Raw genomic sequence first — 24,450 nt, 5'->3', positions numbered from 1 at the left:
CTCCTTCTCATCCCCACTCCCCCAGCCATATGAGCCTTCTGGGAGAAGTTGGAATTTAGACAGGAAAGAGGAAGGTAAGAAAAGTGGGTGAGGTAAACAGTAAATATTTACTTATTACCTATCATGTTCTTGGTACTATGTTAGTGCCAGAAATGTAACAGTGAGCAAAATAGACCCTACTCCTGCCCTTGTGGAGTTTATAGTCTAGTGGGAGAGATAGACATAAACAGATAACCACTAATACGAGTATATACTTACAATTTGCAATACCTCTTATGAAGCAAAACTACAAGGTAATATAAGCATTTGTTGTGGTGGGCAGAGGTGATCTAACCTATAGAGAGGCCACTTCTGAAGGTGGGGCATCTGAGCTTGGATAAAAGGATAAGTAGGGGTTAACTAGGGTTGATGAGGGCATGGGCTAAAAGCATAGCAGGAAGAGGGAACTTTATGGGCAAAGGTTCCCAGGTAGGAGGGAACAAGGTAAGTTTGAGGAACTGAAAAGCCACTAGCAGGGCTGGATAGGTGCGGGTCCTACAGGGCCATACAAGAATTGGGGCCTTTAAGGAAAATAATTGAAGGACTTTAAGCAGTAATGTTTAAAATGATGATATTATTTTATAATAATACTTTTATAATAATGTTTTATAATAATATTTTAAATTTTTTTTTAAGATTTTATTTATTTATTTGACAGACAGAGATCACAAGTAGGCAGAGAGGCAGGCAGAGAGAGAGAGAGAGAGAGAGGAGGAAGCAGGCTCTCCGCGGAGCAGACAGTCCGATGCGGGGCTCGATCCCAGGACTCTGGGATCATGACCTGAGCTGAAGGCAGGGGCTTTAACTCACTGAGCCACCCAGGCGCCCCTATAATAATATTTTAAATAAATGGTATTGTTATAATAATATTTTATAGTATTTTGTTCCCTTTAAAGCGATCTTTGGTTACAACATAAACAATAGACCAATTAGCAGCCCTGTACCAGAGCTGGTTAGGGAATGATAGTGGCTGGATTCGGTGGCAGCACAGATGAACGAAGCAGAAGAGTGTGAAGAAATAAGGGTAGAGGAGAGCATCTCCTCCATTGCTGAAATCCCTCATTCATTTAACAAATGCTTGATGTCCAGATTCAAATCCCAGCTCAGATCCTAAAACAGTCTTGGGCTCAGGGATCCTCATCACTAAATCAATAAAACTTGACCGCAGAGGGCAAGACCTAAAAAGAATCAGGGCTCAGCACCTGTGTGGGACAGATGCACGGTCGGTTCTTCCAAGGAGAACCCCTCTGCTGGGCTCTACCACCAGAATCCTCGCCTAGCTCAGCAAAGTCCTTTCGGGTCAGGAACTCCGTTCCCCACTCCCGCAGAAATGGGCCAACACTTGTCTCCCGTCTGGACCAGTGCGACTTTCCAAACTTGCCCTCGAGGGAAATTAAGGATTTAACTTTCCGACACCACTTAGCAGTTTACTTGGGAATTTTCCAAAACGAAGCTGGAAAGAGGAAGTTGGAGAGGCTACTGATAACGTCTCCGGCTCCCGCTCCCTCGAGCCTGGGTGCCCTCCCCAGTGCGGAGCACCAGTGATCTCCGACAAAGAGCAATGGAAGGTACGGAGCAAGTAGAAGCCGAACGCCCGCCGGCCGCTCTGTAGTGGGCTGAACGGGAGGGCGGGGCGGATCTTTGTGACGTCGCGGGCCACGCCCCCTCAGAGGGTGCCGCGCCTGCGCCAGAACGGCTGCCTCGCTCCCGGAAGTGGAGGGTCTGCACCGAGAGCGCCGCTGGGTCTGGGTGCCCGGAGGCAGAAGCGTTGGCGGAGCTCGCTCGTCAGCCCCCGACCGCCATGTCGTCCTTCGACACCAACCCTTTCGCAGACCCAGTGGACGTAAACCCCTTCCAGGTAGAGCCCCCAACTCAATTCTCTCTAGTGCCATAGGCCGCGGCTCGGGCCTCTTTCGCTGGAGCCGGGAGACGTGGCGTAGAAGAGACAGGCTGTCTGCCCAATGGGAGAATGGGCTCTGAGGGCTGGCCTATCGTAGTGTCTGTGGGGCGGGACTAGTAGCAGGTGTAACCGAGGAGGGGGCGGGGCGCTGTAGCTTGGAGAGAAGTGGTGGGACCCTCTAGCTCCCCGGGTGTCGTCCCTCTGGCTGGACCCTGCTAGGGAAAGGAACTGAACCAGACGCAGTCAGGGAGACCCCCCAGTGTCGGGGAGAGAACCGACTTCAACTGAGGGGGAAGTGTGGCTACCCCATCCCGCAGTCTTGGGAAGACATCTTCCTTGAGTCACGTTAGGAAAGGAGGTGAATACAACATAATGGAAGGGTGGAAGCCTCTGCTGGGAAGGAGGAATGTGGGAAGATCCCAAGTTCAGCTCTCCTCCCACCCCTCTACCCCTCCCCCAGCCTCCGCCGAAGAGCCAAACTAGCCTACGAGGTGTAGGAGACCCACTGAGATTCGCTAGGAAAGGAAGGTTGGGAGAGGGTGGGTAGCCAACGCACACTGAAATATGGACTTGATAAGAATGCCACACCTTGGCCACGGGTCTAGTTTGGACTGGGATTTGGCTAGATAGGAGAGAGAGCCCAGGTTTAGGGAGTGGAGAGGGCCTGAGGGTCTTGAAGCTCAAGAAGTGCGATCTGATGGACCTGTGTGTGTTGTTAGGGTAGTTGAGACGTGTTGACCTTTGAGCTGGCCTGATCTTTTGAGGAAAGGATCGCGGAAGAAGTCTTCCTACTTAAAGCTGAAACCTTTCTACCTTTGAGCTGAGGGTGCAGGGGTATTCTTTTTCCCCAGTAAAGGGCTTTGGAAAGCCTGTGAAGCTTGTTAGCTCCAGATCTCCTGTGCCTCTTATTTTATGTCTGCTTAAAACCAGTTCTAGGGAAGCTTAATTGCGCTGACTGGTGATTTATGAGCCCTGAGGTTTCTGCTCTGTCAGGATGTCACCAGGCGCATTAACTTGTCATGCTTGTATTTTATTCTGGTCACTGGCAGCTGCAAAGTTTCCTGCAGGTATCGGGGAAGTACTTAGAGGGGTCCTCCTGCAACTCTCTGCATGAGTTTTCTCACCTTGAATTCCTTTAAGGATCAGAGCAAAGACAGGAGACCAGCAGGGAATAATTGTATACTATCAGGTCAACATTCTATCCCTCTTTCTTGGTCTCAAGGTATTTAGTCAAAGGGAGCCCTCAGGGCAAATTTTAGTAGCTTGGTCTTTGTAATGTCCTGAACATTTCTCTTGCGGCTTAATGCTTCTTGATGGAACCTTTGCAGGGACCTTGTCTCTTATGTAATGCCTTCATCTCTATTAGTTGAGTAAAGAAAAAAACATTTGCATCTTTTTTTTCTGTCAGTGTCATCTGGTAAGAGTTTAATTTAATTACAAAACTGCTTTATAACACTGGACTTTGAGTTTTAGTAAGGATCTAGTGGTCTCTTGGAATGCGTTCTGTGTAATGGTTGGCTTTTTTTTTTCTTTTTCCTGTCAGAATCAGAAATAAAATGTCTGTTTCTATCTGAGAGGCAGTCCTCCGGAAATGCAGAGAATTTGTCTCCAGCGGTAGCAGTGGACGAGATAATTGGCGCTGCCCTGTATTAATAGCAGCTTGAAAGTCTTAGGCTTAAACCACATCTTCAGCCCCAGGAGTGATTGTGCAAATTGTGGTAGAAGTAACTTCTGCATTCAAGCGAGACAGTCTGTCCGTCAGGCAGCTCCAGGATATGGCAGGACAGGAAGCAGCTGTGGTCCTGTAAAGAGCAGCATCTGGTGGGGAATCCTGTGTGGGAAGACGGAAGCTGGCTGGCTGTGACTCTGCTCCTTCTTATGCTGGACTGGGTTTTTCCTCTTGGCACACAGCCCCACGGGGAGAAGGAGCTTTGGACACGGGCCTTCAAGCTCTCCTGGAGAGCCGCCCTCCCCGTCCTTGTGATGGAAGTGTTTGCTTCCCTGACTGCCAGGGCTGGGACATTGGGAGGGTGTAGCCCTGGGGTGACTGGGTGTGAGCCCAGCTTCATTTACCCAGGGTGTTAACACAGAGCTCAGGAGAGAGTTAGGGGAGTGGCGATAGGCTCCACAACTGTCACACCTAGCTAGCTTTCAGAGCAGTCATGTTTTCTGTCACTCCATGGTGGGTCATGAAAGTATGCTTAATATTCAGAGTCCATGGTGGACTGTTAAAGAGTCAGGGCATCCTCAGAAATCTATTGTAACCCCTTAGTCTAGAGAGGAGGAAACCAGGAACCCGGTGAGGATGGGGCATGCTAGAGTTACTAACTAATTCGCAGCAGGAAGGAGCACATACTGGTCTTAAACTGCATTGGGGTTATTTAGGCCTGCTAAGGAAAGAATGTATCTTCATCATCACTGCCCCTATTTTTTTTTTTTAAAGATTTTATTTATTTATTTGAGAGAGAGACAGTGAGAGAGAGCATGAGCGAGGAGAAGGTCAGAGGGAGAAGCAGACTCCCCATGCAGCTGGGAGCCCGATGCGGGACTCGATCCCGGGACTCCGGGATCATGACCTGAGCCGAAGGCAGTCGTCCAACCAACTGAGCCACCCAGGCGTCCCCCCTATTTTTTTTTTTAAGATTTTATTTATTTGTTTATTTGACAGAGAGAGAGATTCATTGAGAGAGGGAACACAAGCAGGGGGAGTGGGAGAGGGAGAAGCAGGCTCCCAGTTGAGGCGGGAGCCTGATATGGAGCTCGATCTCAAGACCCTGGGATCATGACCTGAGCCTAAGGGAGATGCCCAACAATTGAGCCACCCAGGTGCCCCAACTGCCCCCATTCTTGAAATGAGAATACTGGTAGGGTTGATTAGTACTAGTTAAGTGAGTTTTAATTAGTACTCACTAATTAGTGTTAGCTACGCAAATCCCTCCCCCTACCACAGTGTGTGGGGCTGGAATAATACAGATTATACTGTGCTTTTTAGCAGCATAGCTTCTGAGTAAGACTGGTCCTGAAAGCTACTCAGGGTTATGTAATCAAATAAATTTGGGAATCACTCTGTATTCCATTTTTGTTGCAGATTGGCAAGGCTTGTTATTTTGTGAAAGGCTCTGAGCAATCTTACAGTAACGACATTTGCTTAACTTTGTCTGACCCACCACTTCCCAAAGTTATCCAGCCATGGAATCCTTTTCCTGCCAGCTCTTGTAATAGGCCATGCAACTTCTGCTGTGCCTTTAAATTTAAAGAAGCCTAGGCTTCTTTGCCTAGAGTTATAATTGGGATTCTTAGCAAACTCCCTGCTCAGTAAGAGCTGTGAGCACAGAGTTGTCACAAGAGCGCAGCAAAGCTTTTTACCAAACTTCCAGGAGGAAGCAGGAAACTGCAAGCCAAGGATTACGGATTTCACAACCTCCCCAGCACTCCCTCACCCCCCTGTTATTGTGGTGCCTCTGCTCCGCCCTCTCTTGGTTTGCTCCCGAAAGCTCTCAGGAAGGGCTTGTTGGGTGGGGAAGGAGAGGGCTGGAGGTGGGCACTGGCGCACGGTTGGAGTTTTCAGCAGCCTGCTGGCAAGCAGGTCACCCAGGCCCGTGCCAGGGCCACTTTCCTCCTGGGCACATCTGCCACGTTGCCTCAGGCAGACGGCGTTGATCTCGAGGAGGGGGAGTAAAGTGGCTGGCGGCACTTGAACAGACAAAACCTTTCAGTGTCGTGCGCGTTGCCAGATCACACAATATCACTTTGACACTTGCCTCCTCGAAATTAAAAGATAATCTCAGCAGTGTGGCTGCTTCCCAAGGATTTAAAACGTTTCTCTCCTGTGGGAGGAGAAAGTGGTGGCAGAAACGTGATTTGGGCGTGAACTAAGCTCCCTGCTCAGACATGGAGGCTTTGCCACTTCCCAGAGAGGGTGGGCTCCAGCTTGACTGTAACTGCCGGGATTCTTTAACCCACCAGATGGGCCCATTAGAACTTTCCTGCGGAATAGGAGCACTGTCTCAAGAAAGTTGAAAACGGTGAAGTTCAGACAGTGGGAGTCCAGGCAGCTGCCAGACTGGGGTGTTGGGGGTGGGAGTCGTCTCCCTGCCTCTCGGGCTGGCACCTGGAGCCAGGCTGGGTGCTAGAAAGTGCCTGGCTGGAAACACAGCGGAACTGGAGCCCCACACTTCTGTTGTCTTTGCGGCTACTTGGGAGTAGGATAATCCCATGTTCTGAGCAGTGATAACTTAACCAGGACAAACAAGGGGTTCTCACCACTCTTTCAGAGAAGAGCGCAGTGTGCATTAGCAAGGCGTGACCTGTCCAGCAGTGTTCCCTTGAGATGCTGACACATTTAGGCACATCACTGAGCTCCTGACGCTCCAAGGGCCGGCACGGGAGACAGGGTAAATGAGCAGCACATGACCTGCCAGAGCTTCTGATCTGTTCACAGTAATGCTGGGTATGATGAGGGCAGTGAAGACTTGCCAGAAGGAGCTGTGAGGGATCTGAGGAGGAAAGGTAGAGTCCTGTGGTAGACAGGGATAGGCGTGGTGCAGAGAGCCCGCTGGATGGGAAGAGAGGGTAGTTCCTATTTCAGGTAACGAAGCTTCCACATACTGTCGCTGCCCAGCCCCAGTCACGTCCCCCCCCACCCCAACTTCTCCCACTGTGGGCCTGGACACATCCGCTACTTGAGGCACACTCAGTTGCTTGGCCCAGTCACTCTGGTTGTTCTCTCTGTCCTGGACTCTTTAACACTGGGACTCTCACAACCTTCCACCTGTTTGCAGGCTGTGAAACCTGGAGTTCTGTCCTTGACTTTGTTCTCACTGTAGACCTCTCTGAGTAAGTGCTTCCACTTGCATTGTAGCCGGCACATGGGGTGCAGGACCACGTGGCCCTGGGGACCCAAACAAAGCAGGTTCAGCCACTTGCCCCTGAGTAAATCCAGAGGCAGAGAGATGAGCGGTGGTGAGACGGAAGATGGCGGGCTAGCATCTCAAAGACATCTCCAAAGTGTTGGGGGGAGGGAAGACTTCCAGGTTTATCTCAGGAAAGTTTGGGACAAAGGTCAGTCTGATAGTTAAATCACTTATTGTCTTCAAGTCAGTCATATGTGGAGTCTTGTGGCTCAGACAGCCCTTGTTGCTTCAGGGGGTAGTTTCGGTTCTGGCAGAGGCCGCTTTGCCCTCAGGGTCTTCAGCCTGCACCCTGGGAGGAACTGGGAAGAAGCAGCCAGCTAGAATGCTTGAGGTCATAACTGGGCGGGTGGGGACTGGGGGTGGGGGGTGGGTGTTGTCCTCTCCCACTGTGGTTTCCAAGTAGCATCTGCTTCCCCGCCATCCCAGGTCTACAGCTCTAGGGGCACCAGCCTCGCTCAGCTGGTAGAGCACGACTCTTGATTGTTGTGAGTTCAAGAAAACAGATAAACCAACCATATCCAGGACTCTAGCCCTCCCCTCCTCCTGAGCTTCAGACCAGTATTCCCACATCTTGCCTGCAGGTTGCCTGACAGTCAAGCAGACCTCATCCACAGGTATCTCCAGACCAGCTCAGTATCTTCTCCGGGCCTCTCCCTGCTCCCACACACCCACTCCTGAAAAACTTGTTCTTCTTCCCCTGTGATCACTGCCCTTGTTCACCAGTCACCCAAGCTGGCCACCCTGTCCCTCAACTTCCCTTTCCCCTTTCTGGCTCAAAGAGTGGCGGAGCCCATGGCATCTCCCCAAGCAAGGTGTCTGGAGTCTGTCCCCGCTTCTCCACTCCCAGCTGTCATGCCAGTTCTCTCTGTCACCCCTGTGGACTGTGGTCCCGTCCAGGCCTCTCTCCCCGCTCACTGCACTGTCCTCACTGTGGCAGACACCCGTCTCCAGTTGTTCAGCACTGCCCACAGGTGGAGTCCAAACTCTGGCAGCCCTGCTTCAGGCTGGTTCCTTGGCATTCCTGGCTCCTCTCTCTCTACTCTTCACTCCACAGCGATCGGAGCCTTCTCCTGTGTAGAGGCTGCTTTTATTATTTATTTATTTTTATGATTTATTTTATTTTATTTTTCTAAAGATTTTATTTATTTATTTGATAGACAGAGATCACAAGTAGGCAGAGAGACAGGCAGAGAAAGAAGGAAGCAGGCCCCCCGCTGAGCAGAGAGCCTGATGTGGGGCTTGATCTTAGGACCCTGGGATCATGACCCGAGCCGAAGGCAGAGGCTTTAATCAAACCCTGAGCCACCCAGGTGTCCCGATTTATTTTATTTTTTAAAGATTGTTTAGAGCAGGGGTAGGGGCAGAAGGAGAGGGAGAATCTCAAGCAGATCCCCCATTAAGCACAGAGCCCAACCCTCATCTTGATCTCACCACCCCGAGATCATGACCTGAGCCGAAACCAAGAGTCAGATGCTTAACTGAGCCACTCAGGCGCCCCTAGAAGCTGGTTTTATTTATTTATTTATTTATTAAGATTTTTTTTTTTTTTAATTTATTTATCAGAGAGAGAGAGGGAGAGAGAGCAAGCACAGGCAGACAGAATGGCAGGCAGAGGCAGAGGGAGAAGCAGGCTCCCTGCTGAACAAAGGAGCCCGATGTGGGACTCGATCTCAGAATGCTGGGATCATGACCTGAGCCGAAGGCAGTTGCTTAACCAACTGAGCCACCCAAGCGCCCCTAGAAGCTGGTTTTAAGCGTCAGACTTGAGCACTGAAAACCTGAGTCAGGTAAAAGGACCCACAGTGACCCCTATAGCTAAATGCAAACAAGCTTGTTAAGTGACCCAGCGCAGAAGATCCCTGAGCCCTGGCTGACCAAACAGGCTGCTTACACCCAGGCACAGGTACCAAAAAAGGAAAATTCCATACATTCTCATACCTTCTCACTTCCCCTTCCCTACAGCCCCCTCTCCCCTGCCCTGCCTCATGGCAGACTGTCTCTCCTTTGCTGTCCTGCCTGCTGCTCCCTTGCAGGGTTTTCAGTAAACTTCAATGTCCTTGGTCCTACCTTGGGTGAATTCTGGCAGCCCCCCGACTGGGTTGCCCCACATCCTGTAGCGCTGCTGTGCCTTTGCAAATGCTGCTCTTGCCTCCCTCCTCCATGCTTGCTACACGTCTGTCATCACTCAAGATCCAGCTCAGGCAGCGCCTGAGTATACTGCCTTCCCTGCCTCCCCAAGCACTTCTTCCCCCGTGAAGGTGCCTGGCCTTGCCTGCTTCCAGGGTGCCTCCTGCCTACTGGTTCTCTGCACTGTCTGCTTCTTGAGGACAGGAACCAAGGCTTTTTTCCAGCATCCTAGCCCTGTGCTTGGTGTGGGATGGTTTGCGTAGGGAGGAGACAAAGGTGGAAGGAGGGGGCAGGTGGTCAGTGTGACGGCAGACAGGCCGGGCGCCAGGGCCAGGAGGGCCTTGGGAGCCCAGCCAGTGTTTTAGCCTCACTTTCCTGGGCTGCAGGAGAGAGAGGCCGTGCCTGCACCTTGCTCATTTGGTGGGTCCTCAGGCTCTTTTTAAAAATGCGTGGGTACATGTGCTTTGAAGGGAAAAATAATGTAATCACATGGAAAATTTGGAAGACAAAATAGATCATTGCAATTTCTTGCCTTTTGAAACCATTGCTATTTTGATGCATTTTCCTGCCAGTCTCTTCATATGAGCGCTTTTGACAAAATTGTTATTTGGGATTCATATAACAAAGCACTTTTCTGTGTTGCTGCCCTGTGTCCGTAGCTGTGATTTTTAACGGTTGTTTAGACCATCAGGGGGGATGTATACCAAAACATTCTTTGCTCACTGTCATTGGATATTTAAGTTGATTCTGGGTTTTTAAAAAATTTTTATTTATTTATTTTTTTGGTAAATTTTTTTTTAAAAGATTATATTTATTTATTTGACAGAGAGAGATCACAAGTAGGCAGAGAGTCAGGCAGAGAGAGAGAGAGGAGGAAGCAGGCTCCCTGCTGAGCAGAGAGCCCGATGCGGGACTGGATCCCAGGACCCTGAGATCATGACCTGAGCCGAAGGCAGCGGCTTAACACACTGAGCCACCCAGGCGCCCTATTTTTTTTGGTAATTTATTTCTTAGAGAGAGAGAGAGTGAGAGTGAGTTGGGGGAGAGGCAGAGGGAAAGGGAGAGACAGAATCTCAAGCAGACTCCTCGCTGAGCGCGGAACCCGACGCAGGGCTCCATCTCACCACCCTGAGATCATGACCTGAGTGGAAACCAAAATCAAATGCTCAACCAACTGAGCCACCCAGGTGCTTCTGATTTTTTCCCTCCTGGGGAATAAACATCTTTGCAGATCCAGATTTTTATGTAATTTTTATCCTCTTTCCCCAGGATGGGTTCTCAGGTAAGAGAGTACCAAAGTTCACTGTCGCTCTTTTCACTTGGGACCCAGCCAGCCAGTCTGGGGACGATTGCCCTTTTTTTGTCATATGACACACAGCCTTGTCTCCAAAGCAAATAGGATTTCACCGAGGTTCCAAAGTCTTGGTAACTGCCTCTCAGAGAGAATGGCTGAGTGTTTTGTTGTTGTTGTTATTCATGAGGTGTTTATTTAATGTGTTTATTTGGAGCCTGAAATAAATCCCACACAGGGAGCTTGGGTGGAGTGTAGGATGGCAAAGTCACAGCTCAAGCGCAGCCAGGACCTGTGACATGGAAAGTGACTGCCAGACTGGAAACAAGTATGTTTTTCCCTTCTCGGCTGAGCTCCAGCCTGCCTGCCTGCCTGCCTCTTTTCCCTTTGTTCCCTGACACTGCATCTCCACGAAGGGTTCCCCTTCTCCAGTGGTGGTGGGCCTTTCTTCCCCTCCGGGGTCCTCCCTTCTCCTCCCCTCCCTTCTTCACTCTGCCCTGGGCTCTTGTGCTGTGCACACGTCTCTGCTAGGATCATCGATCATTGGCTCTGGGAGGGCAACGCACCCTCTGTCTTGGTGTGTCCCTCACACCCGGGCTGTTCCCCGAATGGAAAGAACTGAGTGCAGGCGTGTTTTCTTTGTTACAGATTCGGCAAAGGGCATCAGGCAGTTTGAGTCCTTTGTGTACCAAATGGGTTTTGGGTTACCTCTCTATAGGTGAAACTCAGCTCTTGCCATCTCTTGAAATAACTACTTGACCCACTTACAAGTCAGCTGACGTTTGGTGAATAGGAAAGGACGTAGCTTCTGTGGACTTCTTATTTGTGGTTCGGAGTAGAAGCCAAGGGTCTTCATTCAGACCAGCCAGTGTGGTCTTTTGTGCAAGACTCTGCATGTCTCCTGCCATGAGTATCCCCCAAGGACTTCCTGAAGTCCAGGAATAAAAAACCGAACAGAAACCATTGTCCTGGTTCTGCCCCATCTGTGTTCCTCAGGAGCAGAGTTCCTTCATTCAGTCACACATGGAGCACCTTCTGTTTGTCAACTGCAACAGGCTTTGGGGGTGCACTGCTGAACAAGCCTTCCCCTCTCAGGCTTGCCACTGTGTCCCTGAAGATAGACAAATTCAGGATCCAGCTCAGCCACTATCCCTGTGATCTTGGACAAACCTACTTCCCCTTTGTGAGCTGGGGCTTGCTCCAGCCTCAAACTAAAGAGAATCATTCCTTGCAGGGTGGTCATGATGTTGAAGTTGGGGATGGGGGGGTATAGCTTTTCTTGGCCAGGGCTGCTCAGCTGAGCTACAGAGCACGGAAGCTGGTTGAAGTGAGGGTTTTCTCCATTCTCTCAAGGATGGATTAGAACCAGATCTATTGTAGATGCGCGGGGGAGAAGGCAACTCATTGCAGACAGTGACTGCCTTAGGGCGTTGGGCCATAATTCTTCCAAGGAATCAGGTTGAAGAAGGCTGGTAGAACCTTCATATCTGATGGCTTGAAAACGTGACCTGTTCTGGGGTGACTAGAACTTCACTCTAGCATCACTGTGTAATCCTGGCACATAGTAGATCCCCAGTAAATGTCAGCTCCCTTCCTCTCCCACCAGGCCTAAGCTTCTCATCTTTCAGAAGGAGCCCAGGCCTACCCGAGTGTTCTAGGCCCCTCTTCTGAGGCAGGGTGCTCCTGGGCCCTGGGGCTGCTGCAGTGGCACGGGCGCCCCCTAGCTTTTGGGCAGTACCAAAAGAAAGTGGAGAAGAGCACGTAGCAGGTCCTCTCGAACATCAGCTTCAAGATCCCATGAGCTTCTGCTTCACATCAGGCCCTTCACCAAACACTAGGAGCTGGAAGTTTGAACTAGACACAGAGGCATCTGGCCACAGAGGTTTACGGCCTGCTAGCCGAGACAGTATTTGTGGTGAGTCTGGTGAGGGGTCCAGAACCGAGTGCTGAAGATTTTAGAGAAAAGGAGAGAGCTCACTATAAGCAGAGTAGTCAGCTCACCAACCCCCAGAATCCTCTTCTGGCTGACCTTGGTAAAGGAAGTGACCTCTCTTCATGGTCTGGAGGTTGCCTGTTAAGACGTATGCGCCTCAGGCAGACATGTGGGCCAGCACCCAAAACTGCTACCAGAGCCACTTCTCTGTCCTCTGTCCTGTGACACAGACTCAGGTAACCAGTTCCCTGGATGGTGGATCTGATTTCAGTGACTTCAGCTCACACAGTCTGCTGTGGCTTGGTGCTTTGCTGAGTCGAAAAGGGGAACAGAGCCTGAGCCCCAAATCTTTCTTGCAAGAAGCCAGCCCAGTGATTCTGGGAGAAATCTGCTAGTCTTTCATCCAGTGAATAACCTCAAGGCCAGTTCCTCCAGCTCAGCTGGCCTTCTGAACCTCACCTTGTCATTTTGTCCTAAGTTTCAGGGGCCACTAGATGGGGATGGTGGCCAGCAGAGAGCACATAGCCAGGTGGCCTCTCTGCAGAGGAAATTGGGTGGGGTACAGAGAGATGAGGTATCCAGAGAGAAGAAGGGAGTTGGAGCTGCATGCCCAGCTCTGGGCTAGGCCCAGGAGCCAGCCAGCCAGTCTCACTGGTCAGGAATCGGAGGCCCAGGTGGGAAGACGAAAATTGGTGTGTGTGAAAAACATCAGAAAGAACACTCACAGCTGACCCTTGGTTTTGTGAATGTACAGAATAGGGAGCCAGCCATTTTGAGACTTAAGACAAGTACAGTGCCATGGTGAGGGTCTGTTTCCACATCTGACATGTAAGGGGATTGTCCTCTGAAGGTCTGTCTCATGTGAATACCGTGTTTGAGAATCCATTTAGTGGAGGTGAAGCTGGGCCAGCAGAACGGGAGCATGTGGACTGTAGTGAGGGTTGGGGGTTGGGAGGGTTAGATACACAGAGGCAGGCCAGGGGAGGCCTTGTAACCGGGAATTTGGCAGAGTCCAGTGGCCCTGAGCCCATCCTTTACAGCTGTGGAGTTGGACCTGAGCCCCGTACCTATTACATATGGAGAAGGGGGAGGGGAAGGGATGGATGATAAAGGGTGCGGAGGGGGCAGGATGAGGCCACTGCCTGTTGACCTTGGGCCAGCAGGGGCCTGCTGGGGAGAAGGAGATGACAGGGAGTGCTGTGCAGGCCCTAGGCCAGAGGGCTGGCCTTGGCAGAGGTCAGATGGGGAAGGGAAGACTCAGGAAGGAAAACTCAAGAAAAGCCTGTGTTCTGAGGACATTTTTGGATTTTTTGAAAAGAATCCAGAAAAAAAACCCCAAAACATTTTCCCGGCTTTTCATCTGAGCCCTTCATGCCTCTCTATTCCTAGCAAGTGTGCCTGATTTAATAAAACCAGCACTGGCAGCCAGCAGCACGTTTTTGTTCCAGAACCTTAAACTGTCCTTTAAAAATGGAGAGGAATAAGTGCTTCCTGTAAAATAATAAATACAACAGTAGAGAAAGGTTATGAAGTAAAAAATAATTCTCTACACCACCCCCCCGGCCCCCCACACCCCCAGTCCCTGGAGGTAAATGCTGTGAAACATTTTGAATCTGGAAAGGACACTAACAAGGACATGGGTGGTGTCTATTCCGAGGTCTCATAGTGGGAACCTTGTTCTGGGTCTCTCCTGGGAAGTCATTGGGGCTGAACTTGTCCTTTTCCAGGAGAAGAGATCACAGCTCCGGTGTGGCAGGGGCCAGGCACAGAAGCCTTCCCAAGAGGCTTTTCAGGGCACCAGGAAGGGCCTCAGCAGTGTCCCTCCAGCCAGGTATCCCTGGGAGGGGCCAAGGGACCGTTATGTCCCTCCCCTTCATCAAGGTTCTCTCTTCTCCCTGGTGTCTCACGGCTATTTTTTGTTACCTTCCCAGGATCCCTCTGTGACCCAGCTGACCAGTGCTCCACAGAGTGGTCTGGCGGAATTCAACCCCTTCTCAGAGGTTGGTGAGCATGCCCTCTTTCTGAGTCCCTGGGCCCTCTGGCTGGTGCTAGGTTTCTGGGGCAAGAAGCCTTGGCAGAGGCAGAAACAGCTCTGAGAAACTTCCATCCTCAAAGGGATAGCCCTAACATGGACATGGGGTAGGGGGAAGGGTGAAGAAGTCACCAGTTCCTCCCTTGGGATCTGTATCTGGGCCCTTCCCTGAAGAGAGCAGGACTGTGTTGGGGAGCTGGGGCTCCAGCAAGAGACCAGGGGTGCTGGGTGAAGCACCACACTGCCCAGCTCCTGAGGCTCAATTGATGGCCAGAAAGTCGCAAAGGTAGGCCCAGGCCTGCCCTCGGGGCAATGCCCCTCACTGGCAGGCTGACCAGTGCAACCACTCACCTGCCTCTTTTGGTGTCCCGTGCAGACAAATGCAGCGACAACTGTTCCTGTCACACAGCTCCCTGGGCCCTCGCAGCCGGCGGTTCTCCAGCCTTCAGTGGAACCAACCCAGCCAACCCCTCAGGTACTGTTAACAAAGATCCTTTTAGCCTCTCCTTTCCAACAAGGGAAGCCCCCAGACCAGTAGCCGAGCCCTGAGATTGGGGGAGGGGGTGGACCGAGGGCCTTCATTCCCAGCTCCCCTTCAAGGGCCCTCTTGACCTTGGAGCTAGTCATTTGCACGTGGAGGGTCTGCTCAGCCAGGCTCGATCCTCACCCCGCCCCACTACTACCACCAGAAACTAAGCTCTGTTTACCAGGCTGGAGTCCTCAGTGTCTTGAGCAAGAGCATTTGCCCCTGTTTTGCCATTCCAGATCCTCCTGGAGCCTTTGGTTTGTTCTCTCTTACTTGGGGCCCAGAATCTCTCTCTCGCACTCTCGCTTTTTTTCACCTCTTTCATTCCTGTCTTCCTTCCTATTGCCCTGTGTCCCTTCACCAAATGCTGGGGCTCTGGTCTGCCTCATGCCTGACCCTCTCTGCCATCACCTCACTACCCTGCCCCCCTACCCCCCATCCCCTCTACCCCTGGTGGCCGTGGCCCTCAGTGGAGTGTGTGTTGCAGCTCCTGCTTAGACAGGCCAGCGAGTTCCTGCCTACCAGACTCCTGGCAGTGAGGGAGCTCTCAGAGAGGCAGATGCTGCTAGGAGGAGCTAGTATTCTCAGAGACAGCTACACGCGAAAGCTTCCGAAGGTAGGCAAAGTGTAGATGAGCCTGAGTGAGGGCAAGGCCCGAGCTGGGTTTTGGACTCTCATGGGCCCCAAGCTGCTCCCACCATCTGACTGGACTTGGGAGGGAGGGCCAAGACCCTCAGCAGGGTCCAGCGTGGTCAGTTCTGGTCCTGCTTTTGCCCCCGGGGCCTGAAACTTACCTCCGAAGGCAGCCTCAGCTCTTTGGAGAACTCTTTTTGGAGAGAGCGAGAGAGCGAGTGTGGGTATGAGTACACATATGTATGTACACATAACACCTGGCTGGTCATTTCTCAAGGTGACTGGTTTGAGATCCGCTGCCTAAGGACTGTAGACTTCAGGAGGAGCCAGGCGCCTGTGGCTGTAGCACCTGTTAGGAGCAGGGCCCAGGACTCTGCACTGGAATGCCTCACGTGAAGCTCCCTAGATGCCTCTCTGGGAGGCCTTGCTCTTCCTGGACAGGGGATAAAGCTTGGACTGTGCATGTCACCAGAGCCGGACAGAGCAGGGCCCAGCTGAGGGCGCTGGCCTGGGGTATACCGGTCGCAGTTCAGGTGGACATCAGGGGGCTGCTCCTGGGGGTGGGGTGGGGTGGTGCTAAAATCCCTGAGGCCCTAGGTGCACTTTGGTCTGCCCTCCAGTGCCTCCCCGCTGCACTCACTGCTGGCAGTTTGGCACTGTGTCCCCTTCACACACACACCCTCGAGGCTCTTCAGGTGAGGTGTGGCTCTTCAGGTTTCTGTACAGGTTAGTCTCTTATGAGGCCATTTTCCCTTTGCTAGTTACCCCAAAGGTCACTGTAATTGAACTTTGCCTGGATTCTAGAATGGGGGGGGTACTCAAATCTCAAGCTCAGGGAAGAAGGGGAGACGAGCCCTGCCTAAGGCTGGTTAACACCTAAGAGGACAGAGGTGTTGAGGCAGTAGGTGGCCTTGGCATCTCTCTGGTGGTCTCTGGTACCCAAGACATCATGGGGCTGGTATTGGCTCTCCCTGCCTGGGGCAAGGCCCTCCCATCTTCAGCTCAGGCTGATGCTATCCCTCTGTCTCTTGTGTCCGGCTGCCCCTACCCTCTGTGTCCCCCAGGCTGTGGCCTCCGCAGCGCAGGCAAGCCTGCTCCGGCAGCAGGAAGAACTGGACAGGAAAGCAGCCGAACTGGAGCGCAAGGAGCGGGAGCTGCAGAACACAGTGGCCAACTTACACGGTAAGGGAGGCTGCCAGCCTCTGGGCCAGCATGCCTGACGCAGGAGCCTTCCCTGAGCCTGCTTGGGCCAGGGCAGCCCTGGAGCTCTGTTGGGCTCTAGATCATCTCAGTGGTGCTAGTGCCAGTGCCCGGAAGGGCAGCGAGGTGGAGGCCGGGAGACCTGCAGTGTGGTCCTCAAACTATAGGTTGTTTCTGTGCTCCTTCCCAGCTCTGGAGGGTTTTGCTAGAGTAGGGCACTGGTCCTGTGTGTGACTCCCCCTCATCTTTGGGATGATGACCCCTTGTGTTTATGGGCTGGTTGTTTGTAAAAATAATAACTTGGGCCCTCTTGTTTCCCAGTACATTTGGGATCCATTATCTTGGAGTGGCTTGTGGATATTCGTGCCCCATGCCACTTTGCCCATCCACTCCCTATCCATAGTGACCCTGACTCCCACTTGTTGGCCCCTTCTGGGAGCCCTGGTTTGGCCCATAAACTCCAGGAGTGTGCACCCCACATGCTGCTACAGAGGCCAAGCCTGACTGTATTGCTTATTGGCCCACAGTGAGAGAGAACAACTGGCCACCCCTGCCCTTCTGGTGCCCTGTCAAGCCCTGTTTCTATCAGGATTTTTCAGTGGAGATCCCTGCCGACTACCAGCGGATATGCAAGATGCTGTACTATCTCTGGATGTGTGAGTCCGGGCCGTCTTCTGAGTGCAAGGGGGAAGCGGGGTGTAACTCCAGAGCCCTGTCTGTGCTCTGGCTGCTCCTCACTGCAGACTCCAGCCTTCTTCAGGGCTGGGCTGGGGTCAGGGTGGGGGGTGCCTTCTGCCCACACATTGGCCCTCCACTGTCTACTCCTTATCCTGGGAAGCCCCCTGAAAAGGCCCACTCACCCCAGTTCACACCACAGATTGAGTAGGGTGGGACTAGCAGGAGGCGGCAGAGTTCCTCTGGGGCTCATTGCCCGTGAAAGGCCCTCCTTTGGCAAGGGCTTCCCTCCCCACAGGCCTCTTGGCTCCTAGGAATGTGAGTGGATATAAGACCCCCTATAGCTCCACCGTAGGCCCTCTAGGGCCAGGGACAAGAGTCACTGAAAGACGTCTTCCCCAGGGATCAGCCCTTGAGTCTGCATCTTCCCTTCCCCCTCTGCCCTCCTTCATATGCTTGGGCTGTACCCTCACCTTTTAGGAACTTGGTTTGGTCCCTGGTTTTGCTGTCCCAGAAAAACCAGGATTTGGAAGCTCACCCTGCCTTGGTGCAGACCAAGGACTGGCGTTTCTGCTGATGCCCTCATTGTAGGGACCTCACATCCTCTCTGGGGCTGGTTTGCTGGGCCCGGGAGCCCTTCTGTCCCCTCAGCACCAGCCTGTCTTTCTCTCTCTCCTCACCCTCCCCAGTGCATTCAGTGACTCTGTTTCTGAACCTGCTTGCTTGCCTGGCCTGGTTCTTAGTCGACAGCTCCAAGGGAGTGGACTTCGGCCTTTCCATCCTGTGGTTTATCATCTTCACCCCCTGTGCCTTCCTTTGTTGGTACCGACCCATCTATAAGGCCTTCAGGTGAGTGGGACTGGGGCAAGGGGAGTGTATGGCTAGCATCCCAGGTAGCAGGCCAAGGGCCTTATGCCCAGGGGCCCCATCCCAGTCTTGGAGCAGAACAGGATGGGGGGGGAATCCACTTTCCCATTCTCATCCACAGTGCGAGCAGACGGGGGTCAGGAGCCATTTTCCTGAGATGTTGTATCAGGGGTCTGCTCTGAGCACCATCCTTGGTCTAGGCACAGGAGACCTAGGAGAGGGGTCCTTGGGCTCCCACCCGCTCCCCTGCGGTCTGCTGCATTACTGGGAAGAGGGCAGGGCTTCTTCAGCTCCCTTCCGAGGCTTTAAGGAGTCCACTTTGATAAGGGCTGCATGGCTGATTGCTCCTAGCTTGTTTCTGCCTCTCCCCTGCCTCCCCAGTAACTCTTGAGCCTGCTGAGTGCAGATGGGCTGGTGGAGAATAGATACATGAGCTCAAGCAGATCTACTTCATAGACCCCCTAGCGTTTGTGGCATTGTGCCTCCCAGTTGCTGCTTTCAGGCTTGGGAACCTAGCAGGCCCCAGGGAGAGGAGGCGGGAGGTGGCTGAACCCTTGCATGCACTCTGCAGGCAGTACGTCAGCCCCTGAGGACATGGGGATGGAGGTTTGGTCTACAGTTCTGTGTTCCCCAAATACCTTTTTATTTGACCCAGGCCAATGGTTTTATTATTGGGTATTTCTATCTTTGGCATCGATTTCCTTGTCTCTTATGAAATGCAGGTACATACCCCAGAAAATGGACCGTTAAGTTCTTTATGTCATCCTCTGGGGAGCAACTTTATTAGCTCTTTGAGTAAGGGGTCAAACTGGAGGGCAGTTAGTGGCAAGTTGTTTTTGATTATGTCTGTGGCTGTTTGTGTCCTCTGGCCAGTGTGGCTCATCCCCTGGACCTGTCTGCGCTCCCATCCTGCCTTCTGGCTCCTAATGCCAAGCGAGGAATACTGAGGAGTGAACCCCCGGCCTACTTAATGACCTTAGGTTTCCCCTTCTCTCCACAGGTCCGACAACTCTTTCAGCTTCTTCGTGTTCTTCTTCATATTTTTTTGTCAAATAGGGATCTATATCATCCAGTTGGTAGGCATCCCTGGCCTGGGGGACAGGTGAGTCCTGGGGCAGCATGAGGGGGTGATGCTTTGGAGGTGGCCTGACCTCCCTTGCCCTGACTTCTTGCTCCCACAGAGCCCTCCGAGAGCACCCATCCTCCACTCTGGCCGGGAAGGTCGGGGGCAGGCTGCCTGGTGTCCTCCTCTGCCCCTCCCATTCTTCCCGGGTCACCACTCACTGCCTCACCTGTTCACCGCTTTCTGAGGTGTTGTGGGTGGACTGGCCCTAAACCCTTAGGCTACCAGGACTACGTCCTGTGGAGAATTGCATCCTCTTCCTTTCCTCTGGCTGTTCCCTCCCAGAGGCTGGTGCTGCTTCTACAGGCCCCAGGCATGCCCTTGGGTTCAGGTAGCTGCCAAGAGAGGCCTTGGTCTTTTGTGGACTTGGTGCTGTGACTTTGTCCAGAGACCCTGTAATGTCAGAAGGTGGAGCCCCAGCCTCTTCTGGACTGGCTTTGAGCATAGAGCTGGATTGAGTTTCCTGGGTGCTGGAGTCCTCAGCTCAAAATTAGCCTCAAAAAGAAAAGCTGCTGGCTGATGTTTTCCTTTCTGCCCCAGTGCACAGGGGACATTACAGAAAGGTCAGGCAGCCGCTTGGCTGAGAGCCTGAGCCTGGAAGGGTTGCACTACTTTGGTCCCTTCCCTCCAGCAGAGCTGGCAAATGCAGGCCGGAGGGAGGGGCCTGACTCACCTTGTGCTCCGAGCGTGCCCACTGCCCTGCCGCCGCCCCTCATCCATCTCGCCCTGCTGTTTCTGGGCTTGCCCCTTTCTCTTTGAAAATGTCATCACTCACTACCCTCAGTGAGATCCTAGAAGACAGGCTGTGCCGTAAGTGCTCTTTGCTTCCCAGGCCGGGAGTCAGAAGGCTGGCATTCTGGTCTGCCCCCCCCTCCGTCCTACCCCCTCATAAGCTCGGCAGCCTCCGGCTTCCCAGTGCCTCCCCACCTCACCTCCCGAACCCCGCGGCTGGGTGGATAGAACCCCCCTTTCTTGTTATCAAGTATAAAATACACAGAACATAAAATTTATTTTAGTGACTCCTTAACACATCTTAAAGTAAAAAATTCAGTGGCTTTTAGTAGGTCCACAGTGTTAGGTGGCCCCATCCACTAGTTAGTTCTAGGACATTTGCATCACCCTGAGAGGAGACTGTACTTAGTAGGCATCCTGCTCCGTCCTTCCTGGAGCCCCTGGCAGCCATGAAGCTGCTCTCTTGCTCTCGTGCATGCGCGCTCGCTCGCTCTCTCTATCTGGATCTGCCTTCTCTGGACATTTTGTCAAATGGAACCATACAGTATGGGGCTTTTTACGCCGGCCTCACTCAGTGTGATGTTTTTAAGGCTCACGCTGTAACATGGCTCAGTACTTCCCTCCTCTTTACGAAGTACTCTTCCGTCCGCTTGTCCGTTCATCAGTGGACACACCCTGGGGTAGTTTCCACCTTTCTGCTGTCGTGAACAGTGCTGCTATGTACATCTTTGTACAAACCTTTGAATACCTGGTTTGGGTTCTTTCAGGGTAGGTATGCGGAGTGGAATTGCTGGGTCACATGTTAAGTCTGGTGGGGTAGCCACAGTGTAGGAGGGTTCTCATGACCGCACCATTTCCTTTGGCAGTATACGAGGGCTCTTGTTTTTCTGAAGCCTCACCAGTGCTTATTTTATTTTTTTGTGTTCTCAACCTAGAGGTGTATCTCACTGTGGTGGGTTTTTTTTTTTTTTTTTTTTTTTTAAGTAGGCTCCACACCCAACATGGAGCCTGGCATGGGGCCTGAACCCACAACCCTGAGACCAAAACCCGTATGTCTACCATACTCAGTTGGTATGTCACCAGCCGAGCCACCCAGGCACCCCAAGTGTGGTTTTTGATTGGCATTTCCTGAATAACTAATGATGTTGACCATCTTTTATTTGCTTTTTGGCCATTTGTGTTTCTTCATTGAAATGTCTGTTCAGATCTTTCTCTGATAATTGGGTTGCCATTTTGTTTTTGAGTGCTTTATATATTCTGGATACTAACTTACCAGATTAACGCATTTTCCCCCCTTCTTTATATTATTTTTTCATTCTGTGATACTGTCACTTGATGCACAGGTTTTAATTTTGATGAAGTCTCCAATTTTTTTCTTTTGTTGCTTATGTTTTCCATGTCATATCTAAAACCAGGGCCAAACCCAGAGTCATGGAGAGTGAACAGTTTTCTTCTAAGCATTCTGGCTTTAGCTCCTATTAGGTCTCTGATCCATCTTGAGTTAGATTTGTGCCTGGCTGAAGTCAGGATCCAGCTTCATTGTTTTGCGTGTGGCTGCCCAGCGCCATTTGTTGAAAAGACCGGTGTCTTGGCACCCTTGTCAGAAATCAGTTGATGGGGGCGCCTGGGTGGCTCAGTGGATTAAGCCTCTGCCTTTGGTTCAGGTCATGATCCCAGGGTCTAGGGATTGAGGCCCCCCATCCGGCTCCTTGCTTAGCAGGGAGCCTGCTTCCCCCTTTCCCTCTGTCAAACAAATAAAATCTATAAAAAGATAATAAAAATTAAAAAAAAAAAGAAATCAGTTGATGGTCGATGTATCAGTTTCTGGACTCTCAGTTCTTTTCCATTGATCTGTATGTCCTTGTGCCAGTACAGCACTGTTTTGAGAACTGTGGCTTTGTAGTCCAGAAATGGGAGACTGTCCCCTCTTACAGATAAGGACACTGGGGCTCGGGAAGGAGACATGACTGACTGGAGGCAGAGGGGCTGCCCTGGGTCCTGGCAGGAGTTGCTGAGGTGACAGGATGAATGCAGTGGGTTGGCCAGTGGTCCTCCTTCCCGGGGGTGGGCTTTGGGAGTGAGCAGCCAGGCTTTCCATGTCCCCTAGAGCGGCAGGAAAAGGCCCTCTGCTGGACCACTCCTGTCTGAGGGCAGCATGGGGCCTGTCAGCCTTCACAGAGGCCTGGGCTCTCACAGCCCAAGGGCTTCTGGCCCATGGCTCTGTGCCACAGGGAGGTGCCTGGTGGTGGCCGGTCAGTCTACAGCGGCCACTTAAAGAGCCCCTCATGGGGACCTCTGGGGCCCCCTCTCACTGTGTCCCCTCTGGCTTCCTCCTCCCCGCCTTCGCAGTGGTTGGATCGCAGCCCTGTCTACGCTGAAGCAAGACCATTTGGCTGTGTCTATCATCATGATGGTGGTGGCTGGCTTCTTCACCCTGTGCGCTGTGCTCTCACTCTTCCTTCTGAAGCGGGTGAGTGGTGGGTGCTGGGCCAACAGCAGCCGGAGGAAGCAGACAGCTCTTTCCTGCCTTCGCCTCGGGGATGCCCATCCCTGGAGGCAGTTGGGCTACCCCCTTCTGGGCCCCGGAGGTCCAGTGACTGTCCTCACCAAGTTTCTGGGTGGGAGGTTAGGCAGGTCCCCAGGGCGCACTTCTCACTGCAGCCTCTTTCCCCAGGTGCACTCCCTGTACCGCCGGACGGGGGCTAGCTTCCAGCAGGCCCAGGAGGAGTTTTCCCAGGGCATCTTCAGCAACAGGACCTTCCGCAGTGCTGCCTCATCTGCTGCTCGAGGAGCCTTCCAGGGGAACTAGCCCTCCTGACTCTCCTTCCTCTACCCCAGCCTTTTCTCTCGCCTGCCTTCTAGCTGCACTTTCCATGGGTGCCTTAAACAGTGGTTATGCCCAGCACAGACCTGGGGAGGGTCTTGCACAGTCCTTCCTCCTTCCTTAGCTACCAGCTCTCCATTCTGCCCGAGGGGAGGGAAGGGAAGGGAGGGACAGGGACTTTTTTTTTACACAAGAAAAAAAGAAAAAAAAAAGTTGTCTTTCCTTCTCTGGTGGTGTAGGTTCAAAGCACTGGGACTGTAGTTCACTTCCCCTTACACAGGTACATGCACGCGTGCACACGCACACATACCCACACACATCACATAGGTGTACACAGTTGGGATCATCAGCTGACCTGGGCCCATGCCAGCTGCAGTTTTATTTCTGCCAGGGTCCGGGACTCCACTCCTCCCCCAGGCCTGGCCTGCATCTGGCTGCACAGGCCCAGCCTTTGGCTTCCACAGTCCTGCCTTTCTCTCCTGCCTAGGCAGGAGTAGTCTCCCCAGGCCCCCCTTTAGATGAGCTGCAGTCCAGGTGGATGGAAAGCTCTTTTCCCCAGATCACTCTGAGGTGGTCTCTGGGCTTCCAGTGCCTGTGACATGGTCACTCCCAGGCTCTTCCTTGCCTTCTGCTTCTCCCACATTTATAGCCCTTTAGTGCCCCCTGCACCTTCCTGGTGTGGGAGGCATGTGTGCCCTCTGGGGCCCTCTCTGAGCCCTTGCCCTCTCCTCTCTGTTGACTTACTAAATGTGCAGTGGGGTTGGCTGGGATTCGGGGATGGGGAGGGATGGAGGACATTGACCCCAAGTAGTTCTTTGCCCAACCTTTGACAGTTGTCTAGGGGGGTGGAGTCTGACTATCCTGGTGTGGTTTGGCCTTGTTTCGATATCCTCTCCTTCTGAGGGACAGTGGCCCTTAGCTGTGGCCTCAGATTCTTCCTCACTCTGCCTTCTCCCCTTAGCAATATCTCGTGTGTATGACTCTTCCGGGGGGGGGGGGGCAGAAGAATCAGTCCAGAACTGCATCCCTCATGCTGGACTGATGAGCCACTTTACTGAGGGCTTCCCTGTACTCCCCCGCCTCATGGTTAACCGACTAAGCCACCCAGGCGCCCTCCCCCGCCTCATGGAACCTAGGTCACCTGTCACTGGTCCTGTGGATTCCTCAGGTGTGTCCCGTGTGATGGGCACCTGGGAGTCCACAGATAAAAACCACCCTGTCCTCTAAAAGCCATCTACAGGGGCGGATGTGTGGTCTGAGGGGACTTCTCAAAAAGCTGGCCAACTGCCTGCGCCTGGGACCTGGGGCTCACCACAGGCAGTGTGCAGACTGCCCGCCCACTCAGCCCCAGAGCCACTGATCATGGCAGTGACCAAGGTTTTGTACACTTTCTGGTATTTTTTTCATGTACAAATGTATATGTTATGTCTCAATTTTTGTGCTTTAAATAAAAACAAGACATTTTCAGACAATACTGGGCCTCCTGTCTGGTGGACTTGGGAGGATGGGAGTGGCCAACAGAGCCTGCACTGAGTTGCGGCAGCGGTTAGTGTGAAGACTCAATGATTCCACATCTGGCCCCCCTGCTCTGGCTGGTCTGGTAGGGGCCAAGCGCCTTCTTGACACTACTTAGCC

The 24,450-nt window shown here is 52.5% G+C and overlaps 1 protein-coding gene across 3 annotated transcripts; it reads left to right on the top strand.

The window, feature by feature from the left end:
* The first annotated feature begins 1,710 nt into the window (after nt 1–1,710).
* SCAMP2 (secretory carrier membrane protein 2) lies at nt 1,711–24,287 on the top strand. Of its 3 annotated transcripts, XM_082735924.1 has the most exons (11): nt 1,714–1,897; nt 14,135–14,203; nt 14,612–14,710; nt 15,249–15,377; nt 16,459–16,576; nt 17,122–17,250; nt 17,959–18,118; nt 19,137–19,238; nt 22,341–22,461; nt 22,666–23,883; nt 23,924–24,287. In XM_082735924.1, exons 1-10 carry the CDS (start codon nt 1,841–1,843, stop codon nt 22,798–22,800), a joined length of 1,119 nt encoding a protein of 372 aa, XP_082592050.1. In that variant the 5' UTR covers nt 1,714–1,840; the 3' UTR covers nt 22,801–23,883; nt 23,924–24,287. The 3 variants fall into 3 exon arrangements, with proteins under 3 accessions (XP_082592049.1, XP_082592050.1, XP_082592048.1); XM_082735923.1 differs by lacking the exon at nt 15,249–15,377 and having other exon boundaries at nt 1,711–1,897; XM_082735922.1 differs by lacking the exons at nt 15,249–15,377; nt 23,924–24,287 and having other exon boundaries at nt 22,666–23,901.
* The last annotated feature ends 163 nt before the right edge of the window (nt 24,288–24,450 follow it).

The sequence above is a fragment of the Mustela nivalis genome (genome assembly GCF_964662115.1).
Source record: "Mustela nivalis genome assembly, chromosome: 6".
Lineage (NCBI taxonomy): Eukaryota > Metazoa > Chordata > Mammalia > Carnivora > Mustelidae > Mustela > Mustela nivalis.
Note: the sequence above shows the minus strand (reverse complement) of the source record. Positions and strands in the feature narration are given on the sequence as shown.

What these genes read in the sequence shown, in the direction of transcription:
- SCAMP2 (XM_082735924.1), top strand. Translation starts at nt 1,841, where the DNA reads ATGTCGTCCTTCGACACCAACCCTTTCGCAGACCCAGTGGACGTAAAC. An exon ending in CCCATCTATAAGGCCTTCAG is followed by an intron (nt 18,119 to 19,136) that starts GTGAGTGGGACT and finishes TTCTCTCCACAG; the next exon opens with GTCCGACAACTCTTTCAGCT. An exon ending in CACTCTTCCTTCTGAAGCGG is followed by an intron (nt 22,462 to 22,665) that starts GTGAGTGGTGGG and finishes CTCTTTCCCCAG; the next exon opens with GTGCACTCCCTGTACCGCCG.